Source organism: Lutzomyia longipalpis, chromosome 4, assembly GCF_024334085.1.
Source record: "Lutzomyia longipalpis isolate SR_M1_2022 chromosome 4, ASM2433408v1".
NCBI classification, from domain to species: Eukaryota; Metazoa; Arthropoda; class Insecta; order Diptera; family Psychodidae; genus Lutzomyia; species Lutzomyia longipalpis.
The window spans coordinates 10992552-11018564 of record NC_074710.1 but is presented as its reverse complement, the minus strand read 5'-3'; the positions used below and the strand labels follow the sequence as shown (position 1 = coordinate 11018564).

General features: G+C 35.1%; 7 protein-coding genes across 9 annotated transcripts in view; 2 read left to right on the top strand and 5 right to left on the bottom strand.

The window, feature by feature from the left end:
• Positions 1–26013, bottom strand: part of LOC129796090 (zinc finger protein 431-like) — a 382644-nt gene that overhangs the window by 313227 nt on the left and 43404 nt on the right. The gene's annotated exons all lie outside the window — the stretch shown is intronic.
• Positions 5400–6989, bottom strand: LOC129796165 (zinc finger matrin-type protein 3-like). Of its 2 annotated transcripts, XM_055837936.1 has the most exons (4): positions 6876–6982; positions 6465–6803; positions 5587–6403; positions 5400–5447 (listed from the first exon to the last, which is right to left on the bottom strand). In XM_055837936.1, exons 1-3 carry the CDS (start codon positions 6898–6900, stop codon positions 5598–5600), a joined length of 1170 nt encoding a protein of 389 aa, XP_055693911.1. In that variant the 5' UTR covers positions 6901–6982; the 3' UTR covers positions 5400–5447; positions 5587–5597. The 2 variants fall into 2 exon arrangements, with proteins under 2 accessions (XP_055693911.1, XP_055693910.1); XM_055837935.1 differs by lacking the exon at positions 5400–5447 and having other exon boundaries at positions 5569–6403; positions 6876–6989.
• On the top strand, positions 7117–10917 carry LOC129796124 (uncharacterized). The gene is made up of 2 exons (XM_055837867.1): positions 7117–8712; positions 10132–10917. The coding sequence occupies exons 1-2, from the start codon at positions 7288–7290 to the stop codon at positions 10273–10275; spliced, it is 1569 nt and encodes a 522-aa protein (XP_055693842.1). The 5' UTR covers positions 7117–7287; the 3' UTR covers positions 10276–10917.
• On the bottom strand, positions 12653–13771 carry LOC129796242 (protein OPI10 homolog). 2 transcript variants are annotated; one of them, XM_055838027.1, is made up of 3 exons: positions 13593–13771; positions 13159–13515; positions 12653–13083 (listed from the first exon to the last, which is right to left on the bottom strand). In XM_055838027.1, the coding sequence occupies exons 1-3, from the start codon at positions 13626–13628 to the stop codon at positions 12883–12885; spliced, it is 594 nt and encodes a 197-aa protein (XP_055694002.1). In that variant the 5' UTR covers positions 13629–13771; the 3' UTR covers positions 12653–12882. The 2 variants fall into 2 exon arrangements, with proteins under 2 accessions (XP_055694002.1, XP_055694003.1); XM_055838028.1 differs by having other exon boundaries at positions 12653–13080.
• LOC129796259 (H/ACA ribonucleoprotein complex subunit 2-like protein) lies at positions 13866–14527 on the bottom strand. Its single transcript, XM_055838049.1, has 2 exons — positions 14192–14527; positions 13866–14126 (listed from the first exon to the last, which is right to left on the bottom strand). Exons 1-2 carry the CDS (start codon positions 14431–14433, stop codon positions 13895–13897), a joined length of 474 nt encoding a protein of 157 aa, XP_055694024.1. The 5' UTR covers positions 14434–14527; the 3' UTR covers positions 13866–13894.
• On the top strand, positions 14571–16019 carry LOC129796241 (NF-kappa-B inhibitor-interacting Ras-like protein). Its single transcript, XM_055838025.1, has 2 exons — positions 14571–14841; positions 14909–16019. Exons 1-2 carry the CDS (start codon positions 14743–14745, stop codon positions 15413–15415), a joined length of 606 nt encoding a protein of 201 aa, XP_055694000.1. The 5' UTR covers positions 14571–14742; the 3' UTR covers positions 15416–16019.
• LOC129796178 (uncharacterized) lies at positions 15985–23044 on the bottom strand. The gene is made up of 6 exons (XM_055837953.1): positions 22588–23044; positions 20391–20777; positions 17456–17689; positions 17104–17386; positions 16520–16636; positions 15985–16122 (listed from the first exon to the last, which is right to left on the bottom strand). The coding sequence occupies exons 2-6, from the start codon at positions 20742–20744 to the stop codon at positions 16034–16036; spliced, it is 1077 nt and encodes a 358-aa protein (XP_055693928.1). The 5' UTR covers positions 20745–20777; positions 22588–23044; the 3' UTR covers positions 15985–16033.

Here is a 26013-nt window from a genome sequence, read left to right as displayed (position 1 = left end):
AATTTCAAAGACTGAAATTGAGAAAAAAAATCCTTATTTAGCTTTATTTATTTGCAGCATAAATTCAATTTATAAGCAAGTCCTGAGTCTGAATTTATTCATATCGTATAATTCGCCACTTCTTTTTTTTTGTTGAGCGTGTACATAAACTCTGCGTAATGACCTATCGGTTATCAGGGAAACATACAAATGAAAATTCATAAAACGCATTAATTAAGCATCGTAAAATTACTTTGATATTATTCATTAATTTTCTCTTTATTTGTATCTGGTAATACAAATAATCTTTTCTTCTTAAATGAATCGAGTTTGCAAAATAATCTTAATATACAGGGTGGCCAGGAAATTAGGGCATGATTTTAACCGCGAATAACTTTTGATTGGATTGAGATATTTGAAAACTTCTGCCGCCAAAAGATGCGAAAACTCAAAAAGTTTTATTTGCTTTTTATTTCAGGTCGATATCTTAAAAATTGTAGCCGCTAGAGCAAAAAATGTAAAAGTTACAATTTGTATGGAAAACGATGAAATATTCTGGATTTCATGTCTGTTGATTTTCTCAAAATCCATTAAAAAGATCCAAAGATCATTAAACAATTGAATATTTGACTAAACTTGAATTAAAGAAGCCTTTCCTGGCTTTATGCGACCAAATATTCAAACATTTTAAGAATATTTTTGAGTTAAAGCAGATATTGCCATAATCGGTAAATCAGCGTTAATTTGACATGAAAAGCAGTATATTTTTCATCGATAAAACGCTTCTTTTCACGTTTTTTGCTCTAGCGGCTACAATTTTTAAGATATCGACTTGAAATAAAAAGCAAATAAAACTTTTTGAGTTTACGCATCTTTTGGCGGCAGAAGTTTTCAGATATCTCAATCCAATCAAAAGTTATTCGCGGTTAAAATCATGCCCTAATTTCCTGGCCACCCTGTATAAAGCTGAAATGTTTGTCTGTCTATGGCACATGAACTCCTCCGAAACGGCTGGGCCGATTTTGATGAAATTTGGTATGGGGGTAGAGGGGGTCAATACGAGTTGCAAGCGCTATATGAGATTCCGCCCCCTCCCCCCTTTATAGCGCCCCCACAGAAAAATTGGTTTTTTCCCATTTTCTACCTGCTGAAGGGTCAGATAACGGGATTTTTTTATTTTAAAATTTTTTCGGGGTACCGTATTTTTCATCCCCTCTACTAATATATGCCCCCTTTTATAGCTTAAAATGGAGTTTGTTCACACGTGATTGGGGGCTCGGGTTGACTAGTAAAATATAAAGATAGAATGAATTTGAATAGTTAAGGAATGTTAGGTAGAACGTGTGGGCCTGGGGTGCAGTGGATAGAGCGCTTGAGTGCGCATCCAAAGGTCGCCGGTTCGAATACAGAACCCGGCAACGCGCCCCATCCGCCAACGTGCAATTAGATCACGTTGACCGGTTGGATCAGGAGATTGATACACTCCTATCTGTAAAATGGCCCACACGTGGTAGTATCTAGCAAGGCCCTCACTACTTCTCCGCAAGGAGAACAACAACATCATATAGGGCGGCCGGCCCTGTTCCTATATGGGACGTAGCGCCAAAATATTTTTTTTTAATATTTTTTTAGGTAGAACGTACATAAGTATATGAAATCAGTGGAATATTTTGGGAAAATATTTTTTTGTGTGTCTGTTCTGCAATATTTAATGTTTTTCTTACGTTGTTTGATAATAAGTTTGACGTGACATTTTTTTCTAACGTTTGACTGTTGTTTGAAAGTTTGATTTTTATTCTCAACTCTGAAGTTTCTCATTGAATGTTTGAGATTTTTTTTAATGTTTGATGCTTTTTGTGTAATGTCTCAAAGTTTCGTTATTCATTTTTAAATATATTTTAATGATAAAACTTAGACGTTTTTGTTTGATTTGACGTTTCTTTTCTAACGTTTGACTGTTGTTTGAAAGTTTGATTTTTATTCTCAACTCTGAAGTTTCTCATTGAATGTTTGAGATTTTTTTTAATGTTTGATGCTTTTTGTGTAATGTCTCAAAGTTTCGTTATTCATTTTTAAATATATTTTACTGATAAAACTTAGACGTTTTTGTTTGATTTGACGTTTCTTTTCTAACGTTTGACTTGTATCACTGTTATTTCAAAATTTGATGTTTCTTCTTAACTTTGACGTTTCTTATTCAACGTTTGACATATTTTTCTGCTTCTTTTACAATGTCAGAAGATTTTTTTTAACAAAAAAAAACTTTTGTATCTTACTTACGTTTTTTTGTGTTGTTTGATACTTCTTTTCTAACGACTGGCGTTTCTTTTCAAACGATTTACGAGTATAATAATATATTCACGAAATTAAATGCTAAAGCTCTCATATTTGTAACCCTAAGGCTTCTCAGCAAACAGCAACACTCTAAGCGTTTCTTAAAATCTCTCTTTTAATGAATTTCAGATGAAAGAAAAATCTAGAAGAAGGCGCAAAGCAATGAGATGGCATGTACCAAGATGAGTTTGAATTCTAGAATTTTCGAATATTATTTTGCGTACAAACAAGGCCTTGAAACGTAAGCAAAGCTTATTCAAGCAAATACACATTAAAGTAAATCCTCTCATTGATTCACAATAATTTCTCGTTGATTTTTCGTTGAACCTCTGTGGTCTTGCAGGCAAAGCTGCACTGCAAGACTCTATTGTACACCTATACTCCTTTAGCCTCTTGTGGTCAAAAGAAAAAAATGTAAAGAAGACCAAATCTCCTCTGAGAGGGCAGCATTTCTTTCATTTATCTTCCATCTAACGTACCCCTAATGATGCGACAAGTAGTTCGTGTGAACTTTATGAATGAGAAATCTCAAAGAAGACAGATTGTGGGCCAAATGTAGACCCCTTAAAATACCTTTAAAAGAGATTTTGTCTAAAGGTTGCATCATATTGTGAAATACTACGAAATGGAGTCAAAGTTTTTGAAAAGGATGCATCCGCATATTTGATTTCTTCTCCACACACTCTGACCATTCGGTACGATTGATCTTTTATATAAGATTTTCTCAGAAAATTGTTGCATTTTCTCTTCTCTCTCTTTTTTGTCCATTTGGATGAGTAATCCTTCGGTATTTGATTTTTTTTTTCAATATTCAGAAGTCTTTTGGACTTAAAAGTCGTATTGATAGATCCTTCCCAAAAGGCGAGTTAAGTAAGAGAGATTTCAGGGATAAGAATAATGCTACAGATTAGAGGCAAAAGATTTTTTCAAGTCTTGCAATCTCAAAGAATTTATTTTCTTTACGGAAAAAATCTTGCAGAAATACCATCTAACTTGCAATCTTGAGATCTCATAAATATAATTTTTAAAAAATCGCAATCTCAATAGCTAAATCGAAACGTCGCTGATTGCAAAATTTTTACATTTTCTTTCATTTTTTTCTGACCCTCTTGTCCCAAAAGAAATTTTCAGCATAAAAATAAATAAAAGAGGTCGCGCATGGCTCATATAGCTAATTTATCTCCTTTAATATCATTTGGGAATCTCGTGATTTAATAAAATGTTATGTGTAAGACGTCAGTCATTCTCATTGTGAAAATACAAACAGTATCATCATTATCAGGGTAATATACTGCAGAAGAGGAGATTATTGTTACTACGTAAATGCCCTGTGGTGATAAACATATTAGAGAACTATTTTAGAGATTAGTCGCAGCAAAGTCACTGAAAAATGCGGAGAATCATGACGAACATCACGTTAGTATCACGTTTTCAAATGTGCCCCATTGGAGTGTATGCAAACAAGGCAAAGTTGGAGGCTCGGTGGATGACATGTAGCTTTTTGGGGAATAAACTTGCATCATAAACATGAAAGGAAAATTAGAATAAAAGAATATTTTCCTTCAATTTTTATTGAGGCTCAGAATTAAGAATAAATTTTATTCTATTTTACTGAATTTTTAACACGTGAAGGATTTTTGTGGACACCTTGGCCATTTCGAGTTTTTAACCGTCCGTATACTGTGACCGAAACACTTACGCGCTTTACTATGGGGTAGGTGAGCGACCCCATAGATTTTTCGCAAAAAAAAGCAAATTCATTCTGTCAACTAAGCTTTAATAGACTCCTTGGTACTCCCTAAGAAGTCTTTTGTTTATTTTAGAACACAAAAATAATTTTTTCAATGGATTTTTTGATAATTTTTGCAATAATTTTTTTGAGGTTAGAATCTTCTAGAAAGAGACAAAGAGTGACAATAGAAGAACTGAAATAAATTTGACCGTTACACCAATTTTTGAATTCCCTCTTCTTACATTTTTGTTAATAACTTTTTTTCTGGTGATCGGATTGACCTCAAATTTTTACACAACCTCCTCAGAATATCAAGGAACTTATTTCCAGAAGCTTGGTTCTATACATCAAATAGCTAAGCCGCAATTCATCAAAATATAGCTCTGGGGTCGGTCACCTACTCCTCACGGTATACGGAGGGTTAAATCGTCATAGATTAAAATGTATTGGACCTATCGTGATAATTATCACGTCTATGTGTAGGGAATTTCAATTTCTTTAAGTTAGGTGAAAGAAAATCCGGAAAAACCTTTTCTTTTTAAAAGATAATTAAGGTGAAAGTCGAAATTATACGCGGAGGATAAAAATGGTCACCGTGGCCATTAAAATTCTCATACATTTTTGACAGCTTTTTTGTGAACTCATTTTATTGCCGGAAGTGATCAGATAGTTACTTAGAGAACTGAAGGAAGTGATTATTTAGACGCAGGGAGATGCCCAACCCCGAGAAATCAGTATACAGGGGATGGTATAATCTCTTTTTCTGTGAAGAAAAGTCACTTTTTGTTGACCAAAATGTATGAGGAATTCTCGAATCTCGCTCAATCTCGACCGATTCCCGAGAAACACTTTAACTTTTTTTATATTAATAATGTTATTTCGATAATGAGAAGGGATCAATCGAGAGCTAATTAAATGTACTTTCGATTGCAAGTGGAATTGTGCAAACTGATCCCTTCTTTTGATCGGAAGAACCTGCTGCCTCACTAAAAGTACTGATTTCTCGGGGTTGGGCATCCCCCTGGGGTATACCATCCCCTTGTTTAGACGCATTAAGAACATCGGCAAAATTGTAGCAAAAAGTTTGGTTTGAAATAGCTGTTTTGCATTGATTGGACGCAACTTTTATTCATTATTAATTATTTTGATAAATTATTTAGAAATTGAGTACAATAATATTTGAAATAGATTAAGAAATAATTAAACTTTCGATCCTCATTCAATACGCAGATCTACAATTATCAAAACATTTAATATTCGACCTTTTTTATTATGTCGGACACGGTGACCATTTTGATCCTCCGCGTAGGTAAAAAAAAGTGTTCGGTCCTCCAAGTGTTAATATTTTGTTCCATTTTTGTTTATTTTTTTTTTTAATGTAAAATAATATTTTTACAACATCCTGTTTCCCATATGGATTGATCCCACAGGGAAGATAGAGCAGATAACACCAAAGACATCAACAAATAAAAGTTAGCTCCAATGGTTGTAGAGCTACGATTAATATTTTATTGTGATTAAAATGAAATAAATAAACTTACGGCTATAATCTCTATTGTTGTTGTTGTTGTGATGCTTTCAATTTCTTCATGTGCTTCTTACTATCAAGATGCTGATTGAACAGGTTGTCGTTGTTGACTGTAACATCGCAGACGTTGCAGTAGTAATTCCCCGACGGGGTTCGATGAATGGAAATGTCCCTTTTGGGTGGGATGTATCCACTCTGCTGCCTCACAATGCTCTCCATAACGGTGTCATTGTTGGTAGGTGGAAATGTTGCATCAGTGGAAGCTTTGAGGCGTTTGTTGTGCTTTGCACCTTCCAGGTGAAGCTTCATTTGTGAATCCGAAGTTACTGAGATGTTGCACAGCTTACAAAAGATGGCTTGATTTGTCGTAGGAGCGGCAGGAGGTGGGGGTGGTGCAACGAAGGATGTACCAATACCAAAACGCCCCGTTGGATCATGAACTGTCTTTGTGCTTTGACGCACCCACTTCCCTTCGGGGTTGTAGTACCCCGATCCCGAAGGGTTTGTTCGTCCCGAGACAACAAGTTGGTGCTTTCGCCCGGAATAGTGTGTCCTAGCGTGCTGAAGGGATGTCAATGGGATGTCACATGCTTCACAATGAAAGGCATTTGGTCCCACGGGTCCATCTTTAATTGTTTTTTGACGCTTCGGTGGGGGCTGCCCGGTCTTCTTTGACCACTCCAGGAGCCAATTATTAATCTTCTTGTCGTGATTCTTTGACTCATAGTGCATATTTGCCGTGAGAACGGAATTCAGCTTTACATTGCAAAGATCGCAGCATAGAGGCCTCATGAGACTCTTCAGTTCAGCTGGAAGATCCTCTTCGAGCACTGCAAGAGAATGAAATTAGCAAATTCCTCAAAAAAATAATCCTTCTTGATGTCATCGTACTCTCCATGAGGACATGCCCTACACGATTTCTCTTCGTGCTTGGCTCCGAGGGTGGTGCCTCTTGAACATCAAGCATTGGCTGGTCACCATCAATTGGCTCCTTTGGGGGCATTTCAGCCTTCCGCTTACGCTGAGGTTCCTTCCTGCCGGTTTGCTTGTGATCGAAAGAATTCTTTTCTTGGCCAAATCTCTCCTGCATATTATCCAAATATTCTGCCACATTGTCAACAACTCCAAAAAGTCCCGAATATTCATCTGAAGGATCTGCAGCACTTTCAGGACGTCTTTCTTGCTCTACTTTGGGAATTTTGAAATTACTCGAAGAATAGTAATATTCTCCTGCAAAGGGAAAACAAATTTTCATTTACCATTTAGAGTTTTCTTTGAATCTGCATTATATTCTATTGTTACCTGTAAATGTGGATTCTGTGGACATTTTTTTGAAGGTAAATTATGCTCACGATGCACTAAAATTACAAGAATTATCTTATTTGTATCAATTTTTGCAATTTATTGAAAATAAACAAATCAAAAGAAAAAATCCAAGGAACACTGTGGAAAAATTCATGGAAAGTCGCAAATGTCGTTGGTAATGTCTTTGGAATATCCATGGAATTTTCGGAAAATTAAAAATTGATTCATTTGCAAGTGAAGCAAACTTCAGCTTGTATGTGGGTGGACTGTTTTGACAGAATTTCCGCTGTTAGTCATTTCGCGGAAGAAACCGGAAAATTCGCCAAAGCGGATTTTCTCATTGAAAAGGAAGAAATTCAAGGAAGGTCAAATGTGAAGTGATATAGAATATAGTGGGCTATTAAATAAAATGAGTGATCAAGATGATTTACCGCAGTGTTCGCAGCCTCCGACAACTATAACTCCGCGCAGTTCCCTCGGATCTGGGGCTGCCCTTTCATACAGCAGTGGCTCCTCAATCTCCCCATCGAGCTCCAGTAGTTCCCAGGGAAGTGCCAAGTCTGCTGTGTCAGAATGCCTCGGGGCATGGCTCAACTACCTGCAAATTATGAACAATCTATGCTCATCTGGCTATCGCCTGGCTCAGACAATTTCCACCCTGGAGCAATGGATAAATGCCGATCAGCAGACACCGGGAATATTTGCTGGTCCACCCCACAATCTCACCACGACGCAATTCACGAGTGCCTGGGATGATTTGGCGCGTGCAACAGTCGTGGCGACGAGTACAGTTAAATCTCACATTGTCACTGTCCTCCAGGATTATGTGACACAATCCCTGAGCACGTTTGAGCATCAAGAGGGTGAGATGCAGCGCATCAAGGAACACAATCAGCAAGTTGTCATGGAGAATGCACAGACAATGATAAATCTGCAGCATCAGTTCTGCGTTGCCAGCTATGATTCCTTCTCCCATCTCATGTGCTGTTTTGTCTGCCAGGCACCCGTTGGATGTGCCCATGATCCCGATTGTGCCCTGTTGCAGCCACAGCCGCCCTATGTGAAGCTCCCTCATGCCACAGCGGATCCATGCTCACAAACACCTTCCCCACACTTTGGGTCCGGCACCCGTGAAGCCACCACGTCCAAATCATTCACCCAGCATGACATGTATCGCATGCCACTCGAGGGCCGTGCCCTCCTCTTTGGTTCTGGCTCAACACAGAGTTCATCCGATCACAGTTGCTCCCTGACCGGTACAGCATTGGAGCAAACACGTGGACCGTCCCCGCATCACGATATTCGCGGACCGAGTCCCGTTCAGGGATTCCTCGAAACAATTCGGGGTCCTCTACCGAATCCGGGTCATCTGCTGGGCATGAAGGCCCCATTCTATCGTGGTAGCCGTAGCCCCCTCAACTTCCCCATGCTCTTCCCACTCAATCAGCGGCGATGGAGTGAAGCAGCAGCCGGTGAAGTGAGCGGTGAGGCCAGCCTCGATGCAGAGAGTCAAATGCGTCGCTGGTCAATGCCATGGGAAGCCTCAAAGACGGATCGGAGTACGGTATCGTGGCACCAGACACGCCTCATGCCAATGTCCAAATTGGCCACTGTTCCAATTTCCAAGTCAAACAGCGATCGTAGCCAGAGCACAACACCCGATTCGGTCTGGCAATCATCCGTCACGAGTCAGGACGGACTTGCGGAAGCCATTCAGCTACTATCCTGCCGTCCTGTTAGTCGCTCGCAGTACCCACCGCAACCAACGCAGTCGCTCCATCAAGTTTTGCAGCAGCAACAACCACCGCCTTTCATTGAGGAGCCCCACACTTCTGTAAATTTCTCTACACTGCCCTCAAAAAGTTTCCGGACAAGTGAAAAATCAATCATAACGCGTCCAGTTATAAGAGTTGGTGTCCCACAATGTGTAGAAGTTTGTTTATGCGTTGTAATTTAATTTGTGAGCCCTATAAGTAGGCAAAGTTGTTTCTTTTTGTGAAATTCAGTAATTTGATGGATAAAAATGGTCATATCTCTGGTTCTATAGCACATACAGAAATATCTTGACTAGTTATGGAGAGGTCTTGAAATAAGCTATAAGTTGGCATATATCTCAATAATTTTCAAGGTCACCTTTAGAACATAAAATGGCGGATTTTTGTTTTACAAAAACAGTTTTTTGCATTTTTGGACATTAAGGAATGATTCTAGAGATTTCTAATGTTCTAGAAAGTTGTAAAGTTTTACAAAACCTTTATTTTAATACCAAGTTGAGCAAAATCGGACAAGCAGTTCAGGAGATATGACTCTTAGAACTTTTCAAATTCAAGAATTTTTCAAATGGCCATATCTTCTAAACGGCGACATAGATTTTCTTCATTTTCGGACAGGTGAAAGATATTGACTCAGGCTACAACATATCAAAATTTAAAGGAAATTGATAATGGGGATTCAGAGATATTGCCCTTCAAAGTTAGGCAATTTTTGTTTTTGTTTTTAGCGCCTCTTGCGGTCATTTTTGAAACTTGAAATGTTCTAAAGAGTTGTAGGGCTTCTTGACACCTTTCATTTGAGCTTGAGTTGGTCAAAATCGGTCAAGCCGTTCTCGAGTTATATCGAAAAAACACTTTTTGCTTTCGGTCGCCATATTTGCTAAACGGCTTGACCGATTTTCAGGTATGAGTTATCGATGAAAACATTTCACCAAGCTCTACAACGTTCTAAAATTTCAGACCTCTAGCTATAAGGGAAGTGATTGACGGTAGTTCAAAATGACGGACGGCGGCCATCTTGGATTTTGAAAATGCGAAAAAATTAAATTTTACACCCACATTTCTAAAGAAAACTTCAAACCCGAAGTCTATCTTTTACCGTTCTCGAGATATAAAGCAAAGTTTGGCGCACCGGCAGGCCGGCCGGATCAAAAATTTTCCACCACCATTTTTGGAATGTGGGTTGTCTAAAACGTGCTCATACCAAGTTTGAGCTCGATTTGAGATGGATTGTTTTTACCGACGATTACAATACTTGATGTTGGCCACGAAGTGGAACACCAACTAATTGCCAATTGATCCGGTTTTGGTTAACTGATTTACGAAAATTCCACAATTTTGTAAAAATCAATTGGAATTTTCCTTGAATATCCTCAAATTTTGCTTTTTCGGAAACTTTTTGAGCGTTGTGGAACCTTTTTCTCTTCTTTTTTTTAAAAGAAATTCCTTTACTAATTAAAAAAAAAAATCTTCAATTTCAGCAAATTCTACCAAATATCGGACCATTCGGTTTGTGGCCCACCATCCCAAATCCCAGCCTCCAGCGTGTCCAGGAGCGCCATATGCCATTCATTAAATTTCCCCCCGATAAATCATTCGATGGTAATCCTCAGCCGCCCACATAGATGGATGAAACGACTCTCTAATTAAAAATAAATAAATAAACTGCCAAAGAATATTCTAAATGTCGAATTTAGAAACAAAAAAAAAGGAATATACAGAGAAAGATATTAATCTAAAAATATTTGTAAGAAACCTGGTCGTGTATTCTCTAATTAAGTGTCTTGTAATGTGACTTAAAAGTGGAGTCGCATTCTTCCTTTTTGTACCACCTAAACTCTTTCTAAAAAAAAACTCTTTATATATTTTTAACTCATCACTTTCCTCCCCAACTCTTTTTACAATTTTTTCCTTCGTAAAATCATAAAATTAAAGAAAAGATAAACATAAACCAAATACGATAATTGTTGTGAAATTGAAATGTAGGAAATGTAAGTCTTTTTTGATATAACGTGATGTTGCTCGACGTTGGTGTGATATTACATTGTATAAAGAAAATAGTGTTTTGTGTTATCTCGCAAAGTATTAAATGTAATTATAATTTTTACTCTCTTTTCTTATGATTATATACCTATTAATATATATATGACACTTTATACACCAAAAGTATTGAACTTTGTATACCACGAAAGAAAAGTATGAATAAAATGAAAATCGCTGGAAAATAAATAAAAATAAAAGGGAAATTATACGTATAATGAAAAAAAGTTTTTTTTTTTAATTTAAAATATAATGAAACAGGTAGCAGGAAGAGATTTTTACCTAAAAATCTTCGACGCAGCATTGGCATTACTGCTTCATGTATTAAAACTCACAAAATCACAAAAATGACGTCATTGTTTGCATTTTTACACAATTTGCCATTTTTCATTCAGTGGACAATGGCAGGGGTGTCAAGAACGCTTTTTGGATGCCTCATAAACACCTACTAAAAATTCTGAACTTCATTCTCCTTAAAATTAAAGTCAATTATTTTATGTATGATTAAGGGGTAGATTCTGATACAAATCTTTTCTTTTCTTTCTTTATAATTCGTCAGTTATAAGATTTTTGGTATTCTGAGAAAAATCTTATAAGATATTGACCTTTTATTTCTTTCTTTAAACGGGTTCTGAGATTAAATTACTTTTCTAGGATTTTTTAAAGTTCTTTCTGACTGATTTCTGGAAAAAACTTATTGTTTGTTTTTCTTTTATTTTCATAACGACAACAGAATAATTTAAAAACTCCATCTGTCAAAATCTTACAACAACTTTTCAGTTGTTAGAAAAGGAAAGAAAAATTTTTTATCAGAATCTACCCCTAAAATTACGTTTTAAAAAATTTGAAAGAAAAACAAGATAAATAAAAGAACTGTCAAACGTAAAAATAGTAACATCAAACTTTAGAAGTGTCAAATATTTAAAAAAAAGAATCTTTATAAAGAAATCTTTAATCGCTAGAAAAGTATAATGTCAAACATTGAAAAAATACATCAAACGTTAGACAAGTTGTGTCAGTCGATAGAATAAACGTTAAACGACAAAAATTAACTTGTAACGTTAAGAGAAAAATGTCAAACGTTTGTAAAGAAATGTCAAGTTCTTTTCTAATTTTATTCTCAACGTCTTTAAGAGAAAAAGAAAATCTATAAAAAATTTTCTTGAGGAGATTTAGGCATTTCTGGCTACGTTTCTGATAAAAAAAAATGGGAAGTCTCTTTTTAGAGGTTTCTTATTCTTACATGATTATCTCGATAAAACGTACACTTCCCGCGAAAAGTTTCCGGACAAACAAAAATGATGTATTTTTTGTAGACAAAATTCAAATAGCTATATCTCCGTCTGTGGTCAACCGATTTACATAAATTTATTAGTTTTGTGAAGGTACATTTCTCACCTTTCTAAAACATTTCAATATTTAAAAATCGGTCAACGAATTAATTTTTAGCAGCCATTTTGGTAAACCTACGTGGAAGATACTTTTTTCAACATTTTACATTTTTCACTTTGACCTCGTGTATCTCGGCCGCTAGTGTACCGATTTTGACAAAAAGAGTATCGTCGGAAAGGTAATTTAATTCCCTTTCCAAATCTGTTAAATTTTTAAAAATTGGTTGACCACAGCTTGAGATATAGCCATTTGAATTTTGCCTTCAAAAGTATCCCATTTCAGTCTTGCCCGGAAACTTTTCACGGGTAGTGTACCTATTTCATCAATCCCTTGAATAAAATTTTCTCAATAGAAAGCGGGTGAACTCCTTTAGTTTTTTTTTGTGTTTTTTTTATTGATATATTTTTCAGTGAATCCTGTAATGAGCTGAACTGACTAAACTTATTGTTCTAAATCAAAAATATTCCTTTTTTCTAAGTTTTTACTGAAGAACAATTTAAAAATCAAAGTATCTTGACTTAAAAGATTTAAACGGGTTGAAAGGGATTTAATTTCAAATAAAACAATGAATTATTCCTTAAAATTATTTTAATTAATTAAAAATTTTATGAAAACATTATTTTTTTTATAAATATTTCCAAGCTTGAGGCGTTCAAGGTGTGAGTAGAGGGTAAATCAAAATGCATTTGATGAATATAATTTCTTGAAATTGATAAGATGACTTACTTGTCCCGCAGTCTTATCTATAAAAATTCAGTGAAAAAAAAAATCGAAAAAAGGTTTAGAGTAGCACTAAGCCTTTAGGACTTCCAGAAGTTTGGATTCTGCTGTAGACGTCGCTGGAAGTTTGTATACCACGTCTGGAGCGTGGAGAGTGGTACAAAAGTTTCCGATGGATTGGGTACCATTTGAGCTTGTGTCACAGCGAAGCTTGAGGCAAAATTGAAGAAGTTCTCCAGCATCTTCTGTCCAAATGCCAAATATGACGTAGCACTTGTCTGCTGTGATATTTCAATAATTTTTTATTAGTAAAGTAATATTCTTTATACCTACGAAGATTTGTTGATAGTCCTCACCGATGGAGTTTGCTGCATTAGCGCAGCTTCGGGTTCAACAGAAATCCCAATTTGGGCTATGTGTGAAATGGGTTGAGTACCAAAGATTGTACTCGTTGGATTGCTTTCCATCTCATTTAGCTTCTTTAGCTGAGATATTTTGTAGATAGCTGATGGCTTTAAATTGGAAATGTGCCCTAAGAATTGCCAATTAGGTGGTGCACTGGGATCTGGCCAGCTGAAATAGACACCGGCTGCCATGCCGTCCGGTAGTGGTGATGTCCCCGTGAGGAAGACAACAATGTGATTGATATTGTCAGCATCGGGGATATTGAAGAGGAATTGAGACTGACCAACTTGCTGAAAGTCTGTTTGAGGCTAAAATTAAGAAAAAGGATATTTTTACAGAGAATATTTACAACAATATAACCTCAAAGATGATAAAATAAACATACCAAACGCCCGGATACAATTACTCCCATAATATTCATCTTGGAGGTATTTTAATTATCACACGAAATTAAATCATTCCTTGCTAAATTAAAATAATATTTAAACACTATTTTAGGGTCAGAAGTTTAAAAGCACAAATCACTCGCAACTCCGGACAAAAAAATTATATCAGTCCGTTTGAAGTTTTTGAAGACTCCTAATGCCGAATTTCCGGAAGATCAGGAAAACTCCGAATACCGGCATCAATGAAGAGCAAAAAAAAGAAAACCCAAAAATTGTGGAAAAACTACAATTTATTGCCTCTCTACGATGGAACAGGAAGATGCTTCATCTCAGTTGAGCACTCCTCGAAGAGTTCCTTGTAATCTGCATGCTCACGAATGAGAACTGAAACGGATGCTCTCTTCACACCCAGGGCATTACCCAAATCAGCCTTACTGGGCACATAAACGTACGGAATGCCTTTCTCCTCGCACACAGCTGGTAGATGGCAAATCATATCAATTGGCTGAACATCCCCCGCAAATACAACCAATCTAGAATTTCGGAAAATTATTTTTTTTAATTTCCTTTTTTAGAAAATTTAAAATAAAATAATTACCCGGTTTCTCCCTTTCGCAGACGTTTCTGAACATCCTTTAGTCCATTCCGTAGGTAGGTCTTCTGCTTGGTGGCCTTCTTTATCAATTTGAAGCATTTTTTGGCTAATTTCTTTGATGCCATTGGTTTTGCAATTGGTGTGACATACAAGAGTTTTTCCTCGTATGTTTCCGTATCTTCCTTCTTAATTACAACTTCTTCGGGATTTTCCACACTTTCTGGCTCTTTCTTTACTTTTCCCATGATAATAAACAGCAAAAATCCAGGAATATCAAGAAAATGTAACAATAAACTGCAAACCACGTGTATTTTGAGTTGATTTGTAAACAAAACAGCTGATTGTGAAGTTTCCGGAAGTCCGAGAGAAAAATTCGGAAAACTTTTGTTTACAAAATTGTTTGTTTTGGCATTCTCTTTCTCTGCCAAAATTAGGAATTTCCCCAAGGAAAATTGGGAAATTAACGTGATTTTGTTACACCAGTTGAGTGTAATTCTGACAAAATTCTAATCTTCTATTAACAAACTCGACAAATAGTCGGTGGATCCAAAAATATGGTGAAAGTTGGAAAAGTCTTGGTATGTGGGATGAAAAGTGTTGGGAAAACGGCAATTATTGAGCAATTAATTAATGGAAATATCACTCCAGACTCGGTAGGAAGTTAACAATAGTCTCGCAATATAGTTTATGCCTTGATTGATTTGAAATCTTCTTGTACAGGAATTACACCCAACAATTGAAGACACATACGTGGCAAGCATCGATACGGGACGTGGGCAGCGAGATTTATTGCGAATCTTCGACACAGCTGGCCTTCAGGGTAATATCCAGCTTCCAAAGCAATATTTCCAGCTATCGGATGCCTTTGTCCTCGTCTACGATCCCAGTGATCCCGCAAGTTTGGACATACTTGCGGGCATTAGGAAGGACATTGATCAGTACAAGGATAAGAAGGAGACAATTGTTATTGTTGTGGCCAACATGCACATGCGAACGCATCGAAGCTCCGCGGAAAGAGGTGAAATAAATCCCGTGGAATCCATACTCAATCGTGCGAATATTTGGTGCTCACGGGAGCGTTTTAAGCACTACGTTGTGAATGCCATGGAGAGGGCATCTCTCTATGAGCCCTTCATTAATTTAGCATCGAGAATTCATGTACCACAGACAAAGAGTGCTTTCCCACAGCTGAGACAGCTCACACAGAAGAATTCTCTCAATTACTAGACAACAAAAGGAAACACCAGAAACTTCCTGTTGAGCGTAAGTCTTCCTCACCATCGAATAAATTCCAAATTATATTTATTATTGTGAACAATTATGTACTTAAATGATATTCATGCTTTATGTTTTATTGGAAAACAAAAAATCAATTATTTATTTAAAAAATATATAATAAAGGAGTTGACCCGCTTTCAATACAAAAAAAAACTCCATTGTTCAAAGAAATAAGAATACCTACACATAATTTTGTATGTAGAATAAGAAATCTCCAGTCCCTTCCCGTTTTCCACTAGGATAAGGAGAAATCAGCAGATACCTAGAAGCGTTAAATGGTTTTTTGTAAAGAATTTCTCCCTAATCCCATTATAAAAAAATGGGAAGTTTCTTTGAAAACTTTTAATCCGGATTATTATTTAGTCCGGATTATTTCTTTGTATTAGAGTAATTTTCTATGAAAAGCGAGTAAATTCCTGGAATCCTTTATAATATTTCTGAACCTCCCTGTAAGAAATTCCTAAAAAAGCAATAAACATTATTGCTTTAAAAACGTTAAAATAAGGAAAACAGGAAAAAGTAGAAATAAAGTTTTATTCTAAGAAGTATAAAAGGTTTATTTATTTTCTATTTCCATTTGAGAATGTACTTCAGACGCCTCAGAATAATTTTTGTCCCAAAAATATCATCCCAAACCGATGAACTAATGCCAAAACCTGCAAAGTGAGAATTTTAAATGTTATTTTTGAACTTTAATTTTATTTTAAAAATTGGAAAAAAGGGTGTGAATGTCGTTAAAAAATTGTTCTAGTGCCCCAATTTGGGACCCAGCCGAAATTGCACTCAAGATAATGAATATGTTTTATTGAACGTTATAAAACAAATCATTCTATTTATCAATGAGTCAACGATAGGCGATATCATCAATGCCAATCGAATTGATAGTCTAAATGTTAAGAGGCAATCATTGATGGGTCATCTTATCTTCCGTATTTTTATTACAATTTTTCACACCTTCGCACCGGGTGGGAAAACACGAAAATATCGTGTAAAAATTCCTTATTAATCGATAAGATTTTAAGCATTCGTTAAAATTTTGGCACATTTCTTTACCTCTATCATGATGGACAAAATGATGTTGATAATGATACCGCTTCATGAAATACAAATGCCCACCCGATGGGCTACCGTAGTGGAGGTAGAAGTGAATCATGTCATAGATCACGTACCCTAAAATGGGGAAAAAAATTATTTATTATTTTCAAAAAAAATTGTAAATATTTTTAATTGAGAGAAAATAGGAAAATCTTTTATTCTTCTGATGAGTTTTTTTTTAAACTCTGCAAGTTTTTTTTATTATAATTTTTGTAAGATATTAGTAGCTGGGTTCTGATATGAAATGAAATTTTCCTCTATGATTTCCTTACAAGTATTTTCTACATAGTTTTTGCGGATGTGAGATACAAATTCGTTGGAAAAAGAGGAAAAACTCAAAAATTAAATGGATAAAAATCATTTCTCACATTTTACAGACATTCAAATAAATGCGGAAAAAACCTGTCGAAAAATTGCATGGGAATACTGTGTGTTTCACATCAGAATCTAACCACGCACAGGCAATATATAGACAAGAATGCAATTTATCTTAAAAGATTATTCTCTAAAGTGCTTTTAGTTTATTTAAAAAAAAATCTCACCTGATATTCCACCTGCTAGTACCACAAAAGAGTATGTTTGGAAGAGAAGACGAATTGGTGGATAGAGAAATGATACAATTATCATGGCAGGGACGGGCGGGAAGACTAAGCGATATGGATCAAAAGGTACTTTGTGATGAAGCCCATGGATAAGGAAGTGAAATGTGGCAAAAATCTTGCCCATCTCCTTTGTATCCATGTGAAAGACCCATCTGTGCAATGAGTACTCCAGCAAGGTCCACACAATTACTCCAGTGCCGAATGATAAAAGAATTTGTAGAGGCTACAAAAAATCCAATAGCTTTTAATTTTATGATAAAACAAGGGGAATTTTTTTTGCCAATAAACTAACCTGTGACTCATTCGTCATTAATGCTACATCTTTACTACCTCTAATGACTAGATAGATTATGATGGGAATCCAGAATAATGGTACAATGTACCACGGAGTCTTTGTACACATTTCCAAATACCACGGCCCGAAGAGGCGCAACGGCCTATCTACCGGCTTATTCACCCACTCCACATAATTGCTTCCAAGATTTGCTATTTGTGGAATCATCGCACTAGACCAATCCACTAGGTACTGAAAGAAACAGGAAGAAATAACGTAAGAAAAATTTAATGATTAGGGGAGAGCGGGGCTAATAAAGTCACTTAAGGGTTTGGAAAAGGCTTAAAATATCATATTTCCTATCTAGATAGAACAAAATAATCTTAGAAAGAGTTGTAGGGCAAAAAATATCCTAAAGAATTGGACTATACATTTCGCTTTTATCTGTTTGGGAAATATGATATTTTGAGCTTTTTCTAAACCCTTAAGTCACTTTTTTAACCCCGCTCTCCCCTACCTTTTTTTTTTAATAATTTCATTGTTGTGTGTAAATAAAAAGGGCTAGGCCTCACAACTTGACGCCACAAAACAACTCTCTAAAAATCATTCTGAAGATGTTTATACCGGCACAGCGTGCCGACACTTTATTTAGGGCGATTGAATGAAAAGCAATCAATGGAACGATAAGATTTTATACGTTAAAGTATTGGTATGAAATACGTCTCTGTAAATAATTATGAAATAGGAAATATTCTTAAGTAATGTAAACATTTAATTCTTGATAACTTGCGTGCCATGATAAGTTGTAGCTCGCGTATATACTCTCTGTGGAGTTGCTGAAGCCAATGTCAACGTTTAGGCATTCCCAAAAAAATTAACGTGAAAAAGTAATGTGTATTATTGTTACTGATTATTCTCACCAAATTTTTAAATTAATTCCAATTAAGTTAATTTAGTATTTAATTCAAGGGCGGAGACAGAAATCTAGGAGCTGTTTATTTCAGTTAAGGGATTAAGTGACTTTTTTTTAAAAAAACGTTTGACAATTCTTTTAAAATATTTGAATTTTTCTAACGTTTGACATAAGGGACGTAGTCAGGAGGGATGTTTGAGTGTCTAAAGTTTAGACGCTAAAACATCTTAAAAGTTCAGGAACCTCAAGCTTTTCTTTATGTGATTTTTTTGAATGTCAAAAGAATTTTTTTACACTCTAAATCAATTAACACACTGACGACGGGTAAAATACTTCCCAAAGGTTTTTTACACGACATGTAACAATTAGTCACTGGCGTCCAGAAATGTTACCCGGTGGGACCATGATGTTCTTATGTTCTTCGCACGTTATTAGAAAATATTTATTTGACACAATATTCAGTTATGTGTAACACAAATTTTTTTTAATATAAAATTATCGCAAAGGAAACACAATTTAGTTTTCAAAAATCTTTGGACATATGTATATGGCATTTTTTCTCATGCCAACATAACCGCACTTTTATATTCATGTGGAAAAAAGTCAGATTTATGGGATAATTTCAGTGAAAATCTTTCAGACGAGTTTCCTTTTTGCTATTAAACATTATGAAACATTTTTTTTATCACAAAAATTAAATTGAGGTTATGTAAGAGGAAAATTTTCTTTTCGTAAAATATATAACCTAAATCACCTGATGATAACGTCAACAAGCAGGTTGACTTTTTTATTCTAAAAATTCTGAAAACTTCATAATACATGTATTTAGCTAATATCTACTCTGTGACAGTGTGATTTAAAAAAAATCTAGAATATTCTAAATACTTAGTCTGTTATTTATATTTCCTTCATAGGATAATAATATCCAGAATTATCATTATCTAGAATATTCTAGATAATTCCTTTTTCTTGTCACAACTTATTTGAAATCTTTTAAATGCTGATTTCAAATCATTTCATAAATTTAATAAATAATAGATTTATTAATCATATATGAACACCTTACGAGTCAGCAATCAAAATTGGCTGAAAAAATGTTGGAGAAGTTTTCCTACCGGGTAAATGTCAAACGCAAAAAGAGTGGCAAATTGTTACAGCGTACAGAATTGAGAACTGTCAGTGGACGCCGATGTGCGTCAAGCCGTCCAGGATGTGTTAAAACAATATGCCTACAGTTAGAAATGAAGAGATTAAAATTAAGTAACATCAAACGTTAAAAAAAGAGTCGTGAAACATTAAAAAAGAAATATTAAACGTTAGAAGATCGTCAAACGTTTGTAAAAACGTTAAACAAAAACGCAAACGTTAGGAGACAAATGTCAAAAATATTAATAGAGAATTATTAAAAAATTTTAAAGAAACATTCTAATGTTTGAAAAGAAATGTTTTTAAACCATCTGCAACATCTTTCAATTTTTTTTTAAATCCAAAAAACTTCTTAAATAGATTTATTTTAAAACTTAACATTTCTTTTCTTTTAATTGAAGATTATAATCAAGCTTTTGAGATTATCTTTAAACATTAAACGTTTGGATCTGGAAGGTATCCAACAGCTGAAAAAGTTAAAATACAGAAGATGAAGAAGAAATGTTTATTATTTAACTTTTGACATTTCTTTTTTTAACGTTTGACATTTATTTTTAAACATTTGACATTTATTCTTGCGCTTGTCGCTTTATTTCTAACGAATGACATTTCTTTTTTAACGCTTAATATTTTTTAGTTTATCATAACTTGAATAGGAAATGCATTTTAAGAGCTTTATATTGCATTCAAATACAGTGATGTGACTCACAGTAAATGCTCAGTCACACCTATTTGAAAAAGTTTTGCGCAAAATAATGACTCTTTTCTGCTTTTTTTCTTTGTTTTTATTTACTAAACTACTTCACTATACATACTTGCGTCTTCGCACCCTTGACTGTTGCAAATGAAAAATGAACAAAAATCTCACAATTTTCGATTAATGTGTACATTTACCTCCATGCTGTCGTCGATGTCGTCTAATGCGGTATGAAGATCACCATTATTGTTGGCCTCTTTGCCACGATGGTGATAGTTGTGTCCATTGAGGTGAATGCCATTGGACACTTTGCCATTTTGTTCCGTTTCTGGTGCATTTGTTACACGATACTCCTTCATGAGGTACTTGGCAGCCGGTGAATGTGGTGGCATTGCGGAGAAATGGTGCGTAATGTCCATATTGTCCAATTTTCCCAATGTACCAATTCCACCGGGATGTTTATGAGCAAAATCCGTGATATCATACAATTTATTGCGATACTTAACAAGTAGGGGCTTCTCTGTTGACTTCATTGCCGCACTTTTTTCCATTTTATTAAATTTTTGTAGATTTATTTTGTAGAACTGGAAAACATGGGAAACAGGTGGGGATGGTTTTACTCGTTCTGATTTGATATTTTTCGTAGCTTTCTAGCGTTTGAGTGATTTAAAAAAAGTTTAAATAAGATTGTTTTATTAAAATAATTAAATGAAATGTTCTTTGTTTTCAAAATTTAAAAAAGTTCGTTTGATTTAAAAAACTTTAAAATATAGGGGAGAGCGGGACTAATAAAGTCACTTAAGGGTTTGAAAAAGGCTTAAAATATCATATTTCCTATCTAGATAGAACAAAATGATCTTAAAAAGAGTTGTAGGGCAAGAAATATCCTAAAGAATTGGACTATACATTTCGCTTTATCTGTTTGGGAAATATGATATTTTGAGCTTTTTCTAAACCCTTAACCCATCCTCACTTTTTGTATGATATATCATACGCAAAATTGGTAATTTTTGTTTAATTTTTATGACGCGAATTCGCAAAAATTTCCTTCCGGGTTAGTGTTTTCCACTTTTATAAACCCTTAACTCTTTATATTAATTTTCCTGGGTGTCAAAAACATAAAATAATGTTATTTTTTGACAAAAATCTAAGTGTATCCAATTGCAATGTTGTCCGGGAACCAAAATGTGTGTATTTTAAGTGACAATTTCCTTTTTCTCTGTATTATTTTGTGCAAAATCTCTTATTTATTAATAAAACTTTGTGAATTAACCAAAATATCCGTCTCCGGCCGCAAATTATTTAATATTTTACGCGATAAACATCTGCGTATGATATATCATACGTTGATTGAATTGAGGTACTTTTTAGGTTATAGTGCGAGTCTATTTCTGTGAGGGAAGATCTAAGGGTTTGGGAATAAAAATTAAGATTGCAGTGAAAAGGAATGCCAGGAAGTGCTAAATCAGATACATCGTAAGTATTAAGAAGTACCTCACACCAGGAAATATAAAAATTATAGCGAAAATCTTGATTTTTGTAGGTCTGAGAACGAAGAAGGATAGCACAACCGGCTCTGTCCGGAGACTTGTCAGCATGCTCACAAGAAGTCTCCGTCCTAGAGCCAACCATGCAACTTGAGATGGTTATTTTATTTCCTGGCTACGCAACTGTTAGCGATGAGGACAACTGTGGGAACCACGACAAGTTCAGCTTCTATCTTCTTAGAGCTAGAACTCTACAAGAACGCGGTGAGTTGATTGTGAAACCCAAGGATTGGAGTTCTATTGGAGCAATTAATTAATTCTGGTCCAAAATCTAGCCAGAATACTTAATTTAAGCATAAATTATGTAATTTATGCATTTAAATAAATTAAAGTTTTTGTTTTAAGACTGAGAAAAAAATAGATTTTTTCAACCCCCTTTCGTTAAACGTATGATATATCATACGGTGTCTACCGACGCCCCCATGGGGGCTAAAAATTTTTTTTTTCAGGAATTATATTTCTTATAGGCTTATTAGTCAAATTCTAGAAAATGAAGGTCCTAGGTACAGCAGATCTATGACCTCGTTAGCATGGGTTAAGTGACTTTTTTAACCCCGCTCTCCCCTACATAGATTTGATTAATTTTATTAAATTAAATTATCTTCTTCACGCATTTATTGACGCATTTATAAGAAGAATTGAAATTATGTATTATGTTACGTTATTTTAGAATAAAAAAAAACTATCGCAAGAAATTTATTGAAAGGTTTTTGCTCCTTGAAAATGCCACCAGGTGGGCACATTGAAAAGCGAAATCTTTACAATATGGAAAACACAAGGGGACGTCAGTTTGTCACTGCACACACTATTTTGGTACCTAAATGTACATCTCATTGAACTTCCTTACTTGTTTAATTCATTAAAATCACTGCACGTACGCCACCGTATTAAATTTGGCAAACTTATGAGTTTTATCGAGAAGATCACACAATTTCTCACAAATGTCGTTATGAAAGTATTTTATTGCAAATTGTGTTTTATTTATAGAATTTTTTAATTTAGACTTTTATTTGATATGAGCACTAAATGTTCACTAACTAAGCAATTTTGTACAAGTTATGCAATTTTCGGCTTTCAACTTTATCATGACTTTTGCAATTTATGTTTGCTCGAGAAGGAGAACTTTTCGTGTGATTTTAGAAGCCGAAATTATCATTCGTACTCCGGTCGACGGATTGAAAGTGACTGCGAGAACACATGGGGAGCACGGTGTGTTTAGCCTGCCAAGGTGTAGTGATAACTGTGACCAAGGGGGACTCTTTTTTATAGGTAACCTTTTTCCCATATAAACACAGACATGTGGAAAGAGATATAGAAAAATATTCAACATGGGGATTAAATGGATAACGTTTTTGCCGCGAAAATTGTGGTGATAAAAAAAAGTTTCACTGTGGATAAATAAAATTTTCACACAAATTAATTTTTGTTGGGACTTTTTGTATGATTTTACCAACATTCAGACTCCGCGCAAGTTTACAATTGCACCGCATCTCACTACATAAAATAGGTATGAGAACTTTGGGAAATTCAATAAATAAATTTTCCTTATCGAATGTTACATAACTCGCTCTATCTGATTTATAGTACATTTTTTACAGTGCAAGGTGTGTGAAAAAGATGATGGTGTTCAATAGGAGAAGAAGTTATGGTGCTATGCAGGAAAAGAATGTCAAGAAATAATGATCATGACATTTTTTCCTGACATTTTTTTTCATTCCCTCTCACTCCCACTAATGTATTTTCATATCTTTCGTCTTTCTTCCACGCATGGATGACGACATTTTTTTTTTCATGGCATGCTTTTTTTCTTGCACACAACATGTTTTTATTTCCTTGAATTTTCTCGACATTTGGGGGTATTTTCCCAAAGAAAAGTGGAAAATGCTTAGCTAAAGAGCCCACAATGCCAGGAAAACAGTGAAAAATCGAAATTTACGGTCATTTATGGGCCAAATATGTGAAAATGTACGAAGTAAAAATCAAAACATTCTTTCCCTGATCAATTTTTACGGGATTCTTTTCTAGATTTTGACCACACAAATCACTTCTTGCGGGCTTTTTGTATCTTCCTACAGGTCATCTGCATAGGGAAGATCGGCCTGGGGTCAGGGAAATGCTTCCTGGGTGGTGGAATCCCACCTGAACGCGAAAAACTGGTCCGGGAGTGAATGTTTTGCTGTCGAACTTCACTGTTTTCACTTATTTGGCCGATAAATACCCACGATTTTCCACTTTTCACACTTTCACAGGCACTAAGAACACTTCCACAAGCCGCTTTTCACTTTTCCCGAGATAAAATATCACAATTCACAGAGAAAATTGACGAAAAATAAGAAACGTGTTGACTACGCAAGAGCTTGAAAAAGAATGTCGCAGGCAGATGTTTTTTTCTGTCATTCTTTTTCCAGCTCTTGTGAAGTCAACGTATTTGTTAGTTTTCTGCAATTTTCTCTGTAAATTGTGATATTTTAGCTCGGGAAAAGTGAAAAGCGGCTTGTGGAAGTGTTCTTAGTGCCTGTGAAAGTGTGAAAAGTGGAAAATCGGGGGTATTTATTGGCCAAATAAGTGAAAACTGTGCAGTTTCTATAGCAAAACATTCACTCCCGGACCAATTTTTTCCGCGTTCAGGTGGGATTCCACCACCCAGGAAGCATTTTCCTGCCCCCCACACAGACCTTCCGTGTTGCAGATGACCTGTGGGAAAGTCCAAAAAACCTGCAGGAAGTGATTTGTGTCGTGAAAATACAGAAAAATATCCCGTAAAAATTGGTCAGGGAAAGAATGTTTTGATTTTTTACTTCGCGCATTTTCACATATTTGGCCGCTAAATGACCATAAATTTCCACTTTTCACGGCTTTCTTGGCACTGAGAACACTTCAGCAAAGCCCATTTTCACTTTTTCATGGAAAAATATCCCCAAATACTGAGAAAATAATACGAAATGAAAAACATGTTGAGTGCACAAAAAAGAATGATGAAAATGTCGGAAGCATGCGTCAGAGAAAGACGAAAGATACAGAAATACATTAGTGGGAGTGAGAGGGAATGACAAAAAATGTCAGGAAAAAATGTCATGATCATTTTCTCTTGACATGAGATTCCTGCATAGCACCATTAGTCATCATTTCTGTATCTAACATAGAAATTGATAACGTTTAGTACATTATGTGTATTATGTACGTAACAATTAGAATTTTAGGCTTTCGGCTTTGGTACACTGATAAGATTAGATTTTACTATTACGTGAATTTTTTTTGGTTCTCCCACCTGGGTTTGATAAGTGTTGTATTGAGAAATACAGATGGGAAGATAGTCTTGATTCTGCATAATAATTATCAGTTAGCAGCAATTTTATGTCTTTTTCTCGAGAATGGTGACAATAAAGTCGGTGGTGGACGATTACGAATAAAGTTTTCAGTAAACAGTTTCGGTTTTAATCCCTTAACGACCATAAGTTCCATAGGTTTTCGTCCCATAGCTTGTATTTGAAAGTGCTAAATTTTGAATAGTTAATTTTTATTTATTTAGTCATAATCAATGCGGGACTATGCATTTATGGTCCCTGAACATTATCAGATCACAAAAGGACATCCCCATGGACACAGAAACCGGAAGGATGAAAAACGAAAAATTAAAAAATCAAAGTTTTGACTGCAAATGTCTTCTTTGAGCTCAAAGAAACTACTAAAAAAAATATTTTCACGTCATTCCACCCGATGAATTCCTTACGGTCCTTAAGGGGTTAAGTCTTGTGTTAAAAGTTCGTTTAAATAAAACAAAAACGTATATATTAAGCACACCCGCACTTAACAATGTCCCAAAGTAAAATAAAAAAAAAGTCTTATCATGGAAAACGTGCATGCATCTCCGCGAATAAAAAAATATGAATGATAACATTCATTGATCTGATGCAATATGCATGCTATAATATAATAAATTCAGTATCAACGTCTATTAAATATGAAGAACCTTTTAAGCAAATAATATAGGGGAGCTCGGAGTTAAATTATGTCCGTCTATGGAAAAAATAAATCAAATAACAAATAATTAAAGGAGTTTATTCAATGGTAAATGGAAACATTGCTCATTCTGGGAACAATTATGACACAGTTAATTTTGAAGAGGATCAAAAAAGGAAAAAGAAACTAGAGACTTCGTACTTTTCAATGGAATTTTCTGGGAAAAATCAGCAAAGATTTGGACAAAATTGCAAGCAATGACGTCATCATTGTGTTTTTAATATCTTTCAATGCATTAAACATTAAGATTCCC

Excerpts from the sequence above, each read along its gene's own strand:
- LOC129796165 (XM_055837935.1), bottom strand. The coding sequence starts at position 6,900 with ATGTCCACAGAATCCACATTTACAG. Across the intron at positions 6,804-6,875 it reads CACAGAATCCACATTTACAG|GAGAATATTACTATTCTTCG; the intron begins GTAACAATAGAA and ends TTCCCTTTGCAG. Across the intron at positions 6,404-6,464 it reads AGGGCATGTCCTCATGGAGA|TGCTCGAAGAGGATCTTCCA; the intron begins GTACGATGACAT and ends ATTCTCTTGCAG.
- LOC129796124 (XM_055837867.1), top strand. The coding sequence starts at position 7,288 with ATGAGTGATCAAGATGATTTACCGCAGTGTTCGCAGCCTCCGACAACT. Across the intron at positions 8,713-10,131 it reads TTGAGGAGCCCCACACTTCT|CAAATTCTACCAAATATCGG; the intron begins GTAAATTTCTCT and ends CTTCAATTTCAG.
- LOC129796242 (XM_055838027.1), bottom strand. The coding sequence starts at position 13,628 with ATGAATATTATGGGAGTAATTGTATCCGGGCGTTTG. Across the intron at positions 13,516-13,592 it reads TAATTGTATCCGGGCGTTTG|CCTCAAACAGACTTTCAGCA; the intron begins GTATGTTTATTT and ends TCTTAATTTTAG. Across the intron at positions 13,084-13,158 it reads TAATGCAGCAAACTCCATCG|CAGACAAGTGCTACGTCATA; the intron begins GTGAGGACTATC and ends GAAATATCACAG.
- LOC129796259 (XM_055838049.1), bottom strand. The coding sequence starts at position 14,433 with ATGGGAAAAGTAAAGAAAGAGCCAGAAAGTGTGGAAAATCCCGAAGAA. Across the intron at positions 14,127-14,191 it reads CTGCGAAAGGGAGAAACCGG|ATTGGTTGTATTTGCGGGGG; the intron begins GTAATTATTTTA and ends CCGAAATTCTAG.
- LOC129796241 (XM_055838025.1), top strand. The coding sequence starts at position 14,743 with ATGGTGAAAGTTGGAAAAGTCTTGGTATGTGGGATGAAAAGTGTTGGG. Across the intron at positions 14,842-14,908 it reads GAAATATCACTCCAGACTCG|GAATTACACCCAACAATTGA; the intron begins GTAGGAAGTTAA and ends CTTCTTGTACAG.
- LOC129796178 (XM_055837953.1), bottom strand. The coding sequence starts at position 20,744 with ATGGAAAAAAGTGCGGCAATGAAGTCAACAGAGAAGCCCCTACTTGTT. Across the intron at positions 17,690-20,390 it reads ACATCGACGACAGCATGGAG|TACCTAGTGGATTGGTCTAG; the intron begins GTAAATGTACAC and ends TGTTTCTTTCAG. Across the intron at positions 16,123-16,519 it reads TTTTGTCCATCATGATAGAG|GTTTTGGCATTAGTTCATCG; the intron begins GTAAAGAAATGT and ends CTCACTTTGCAG.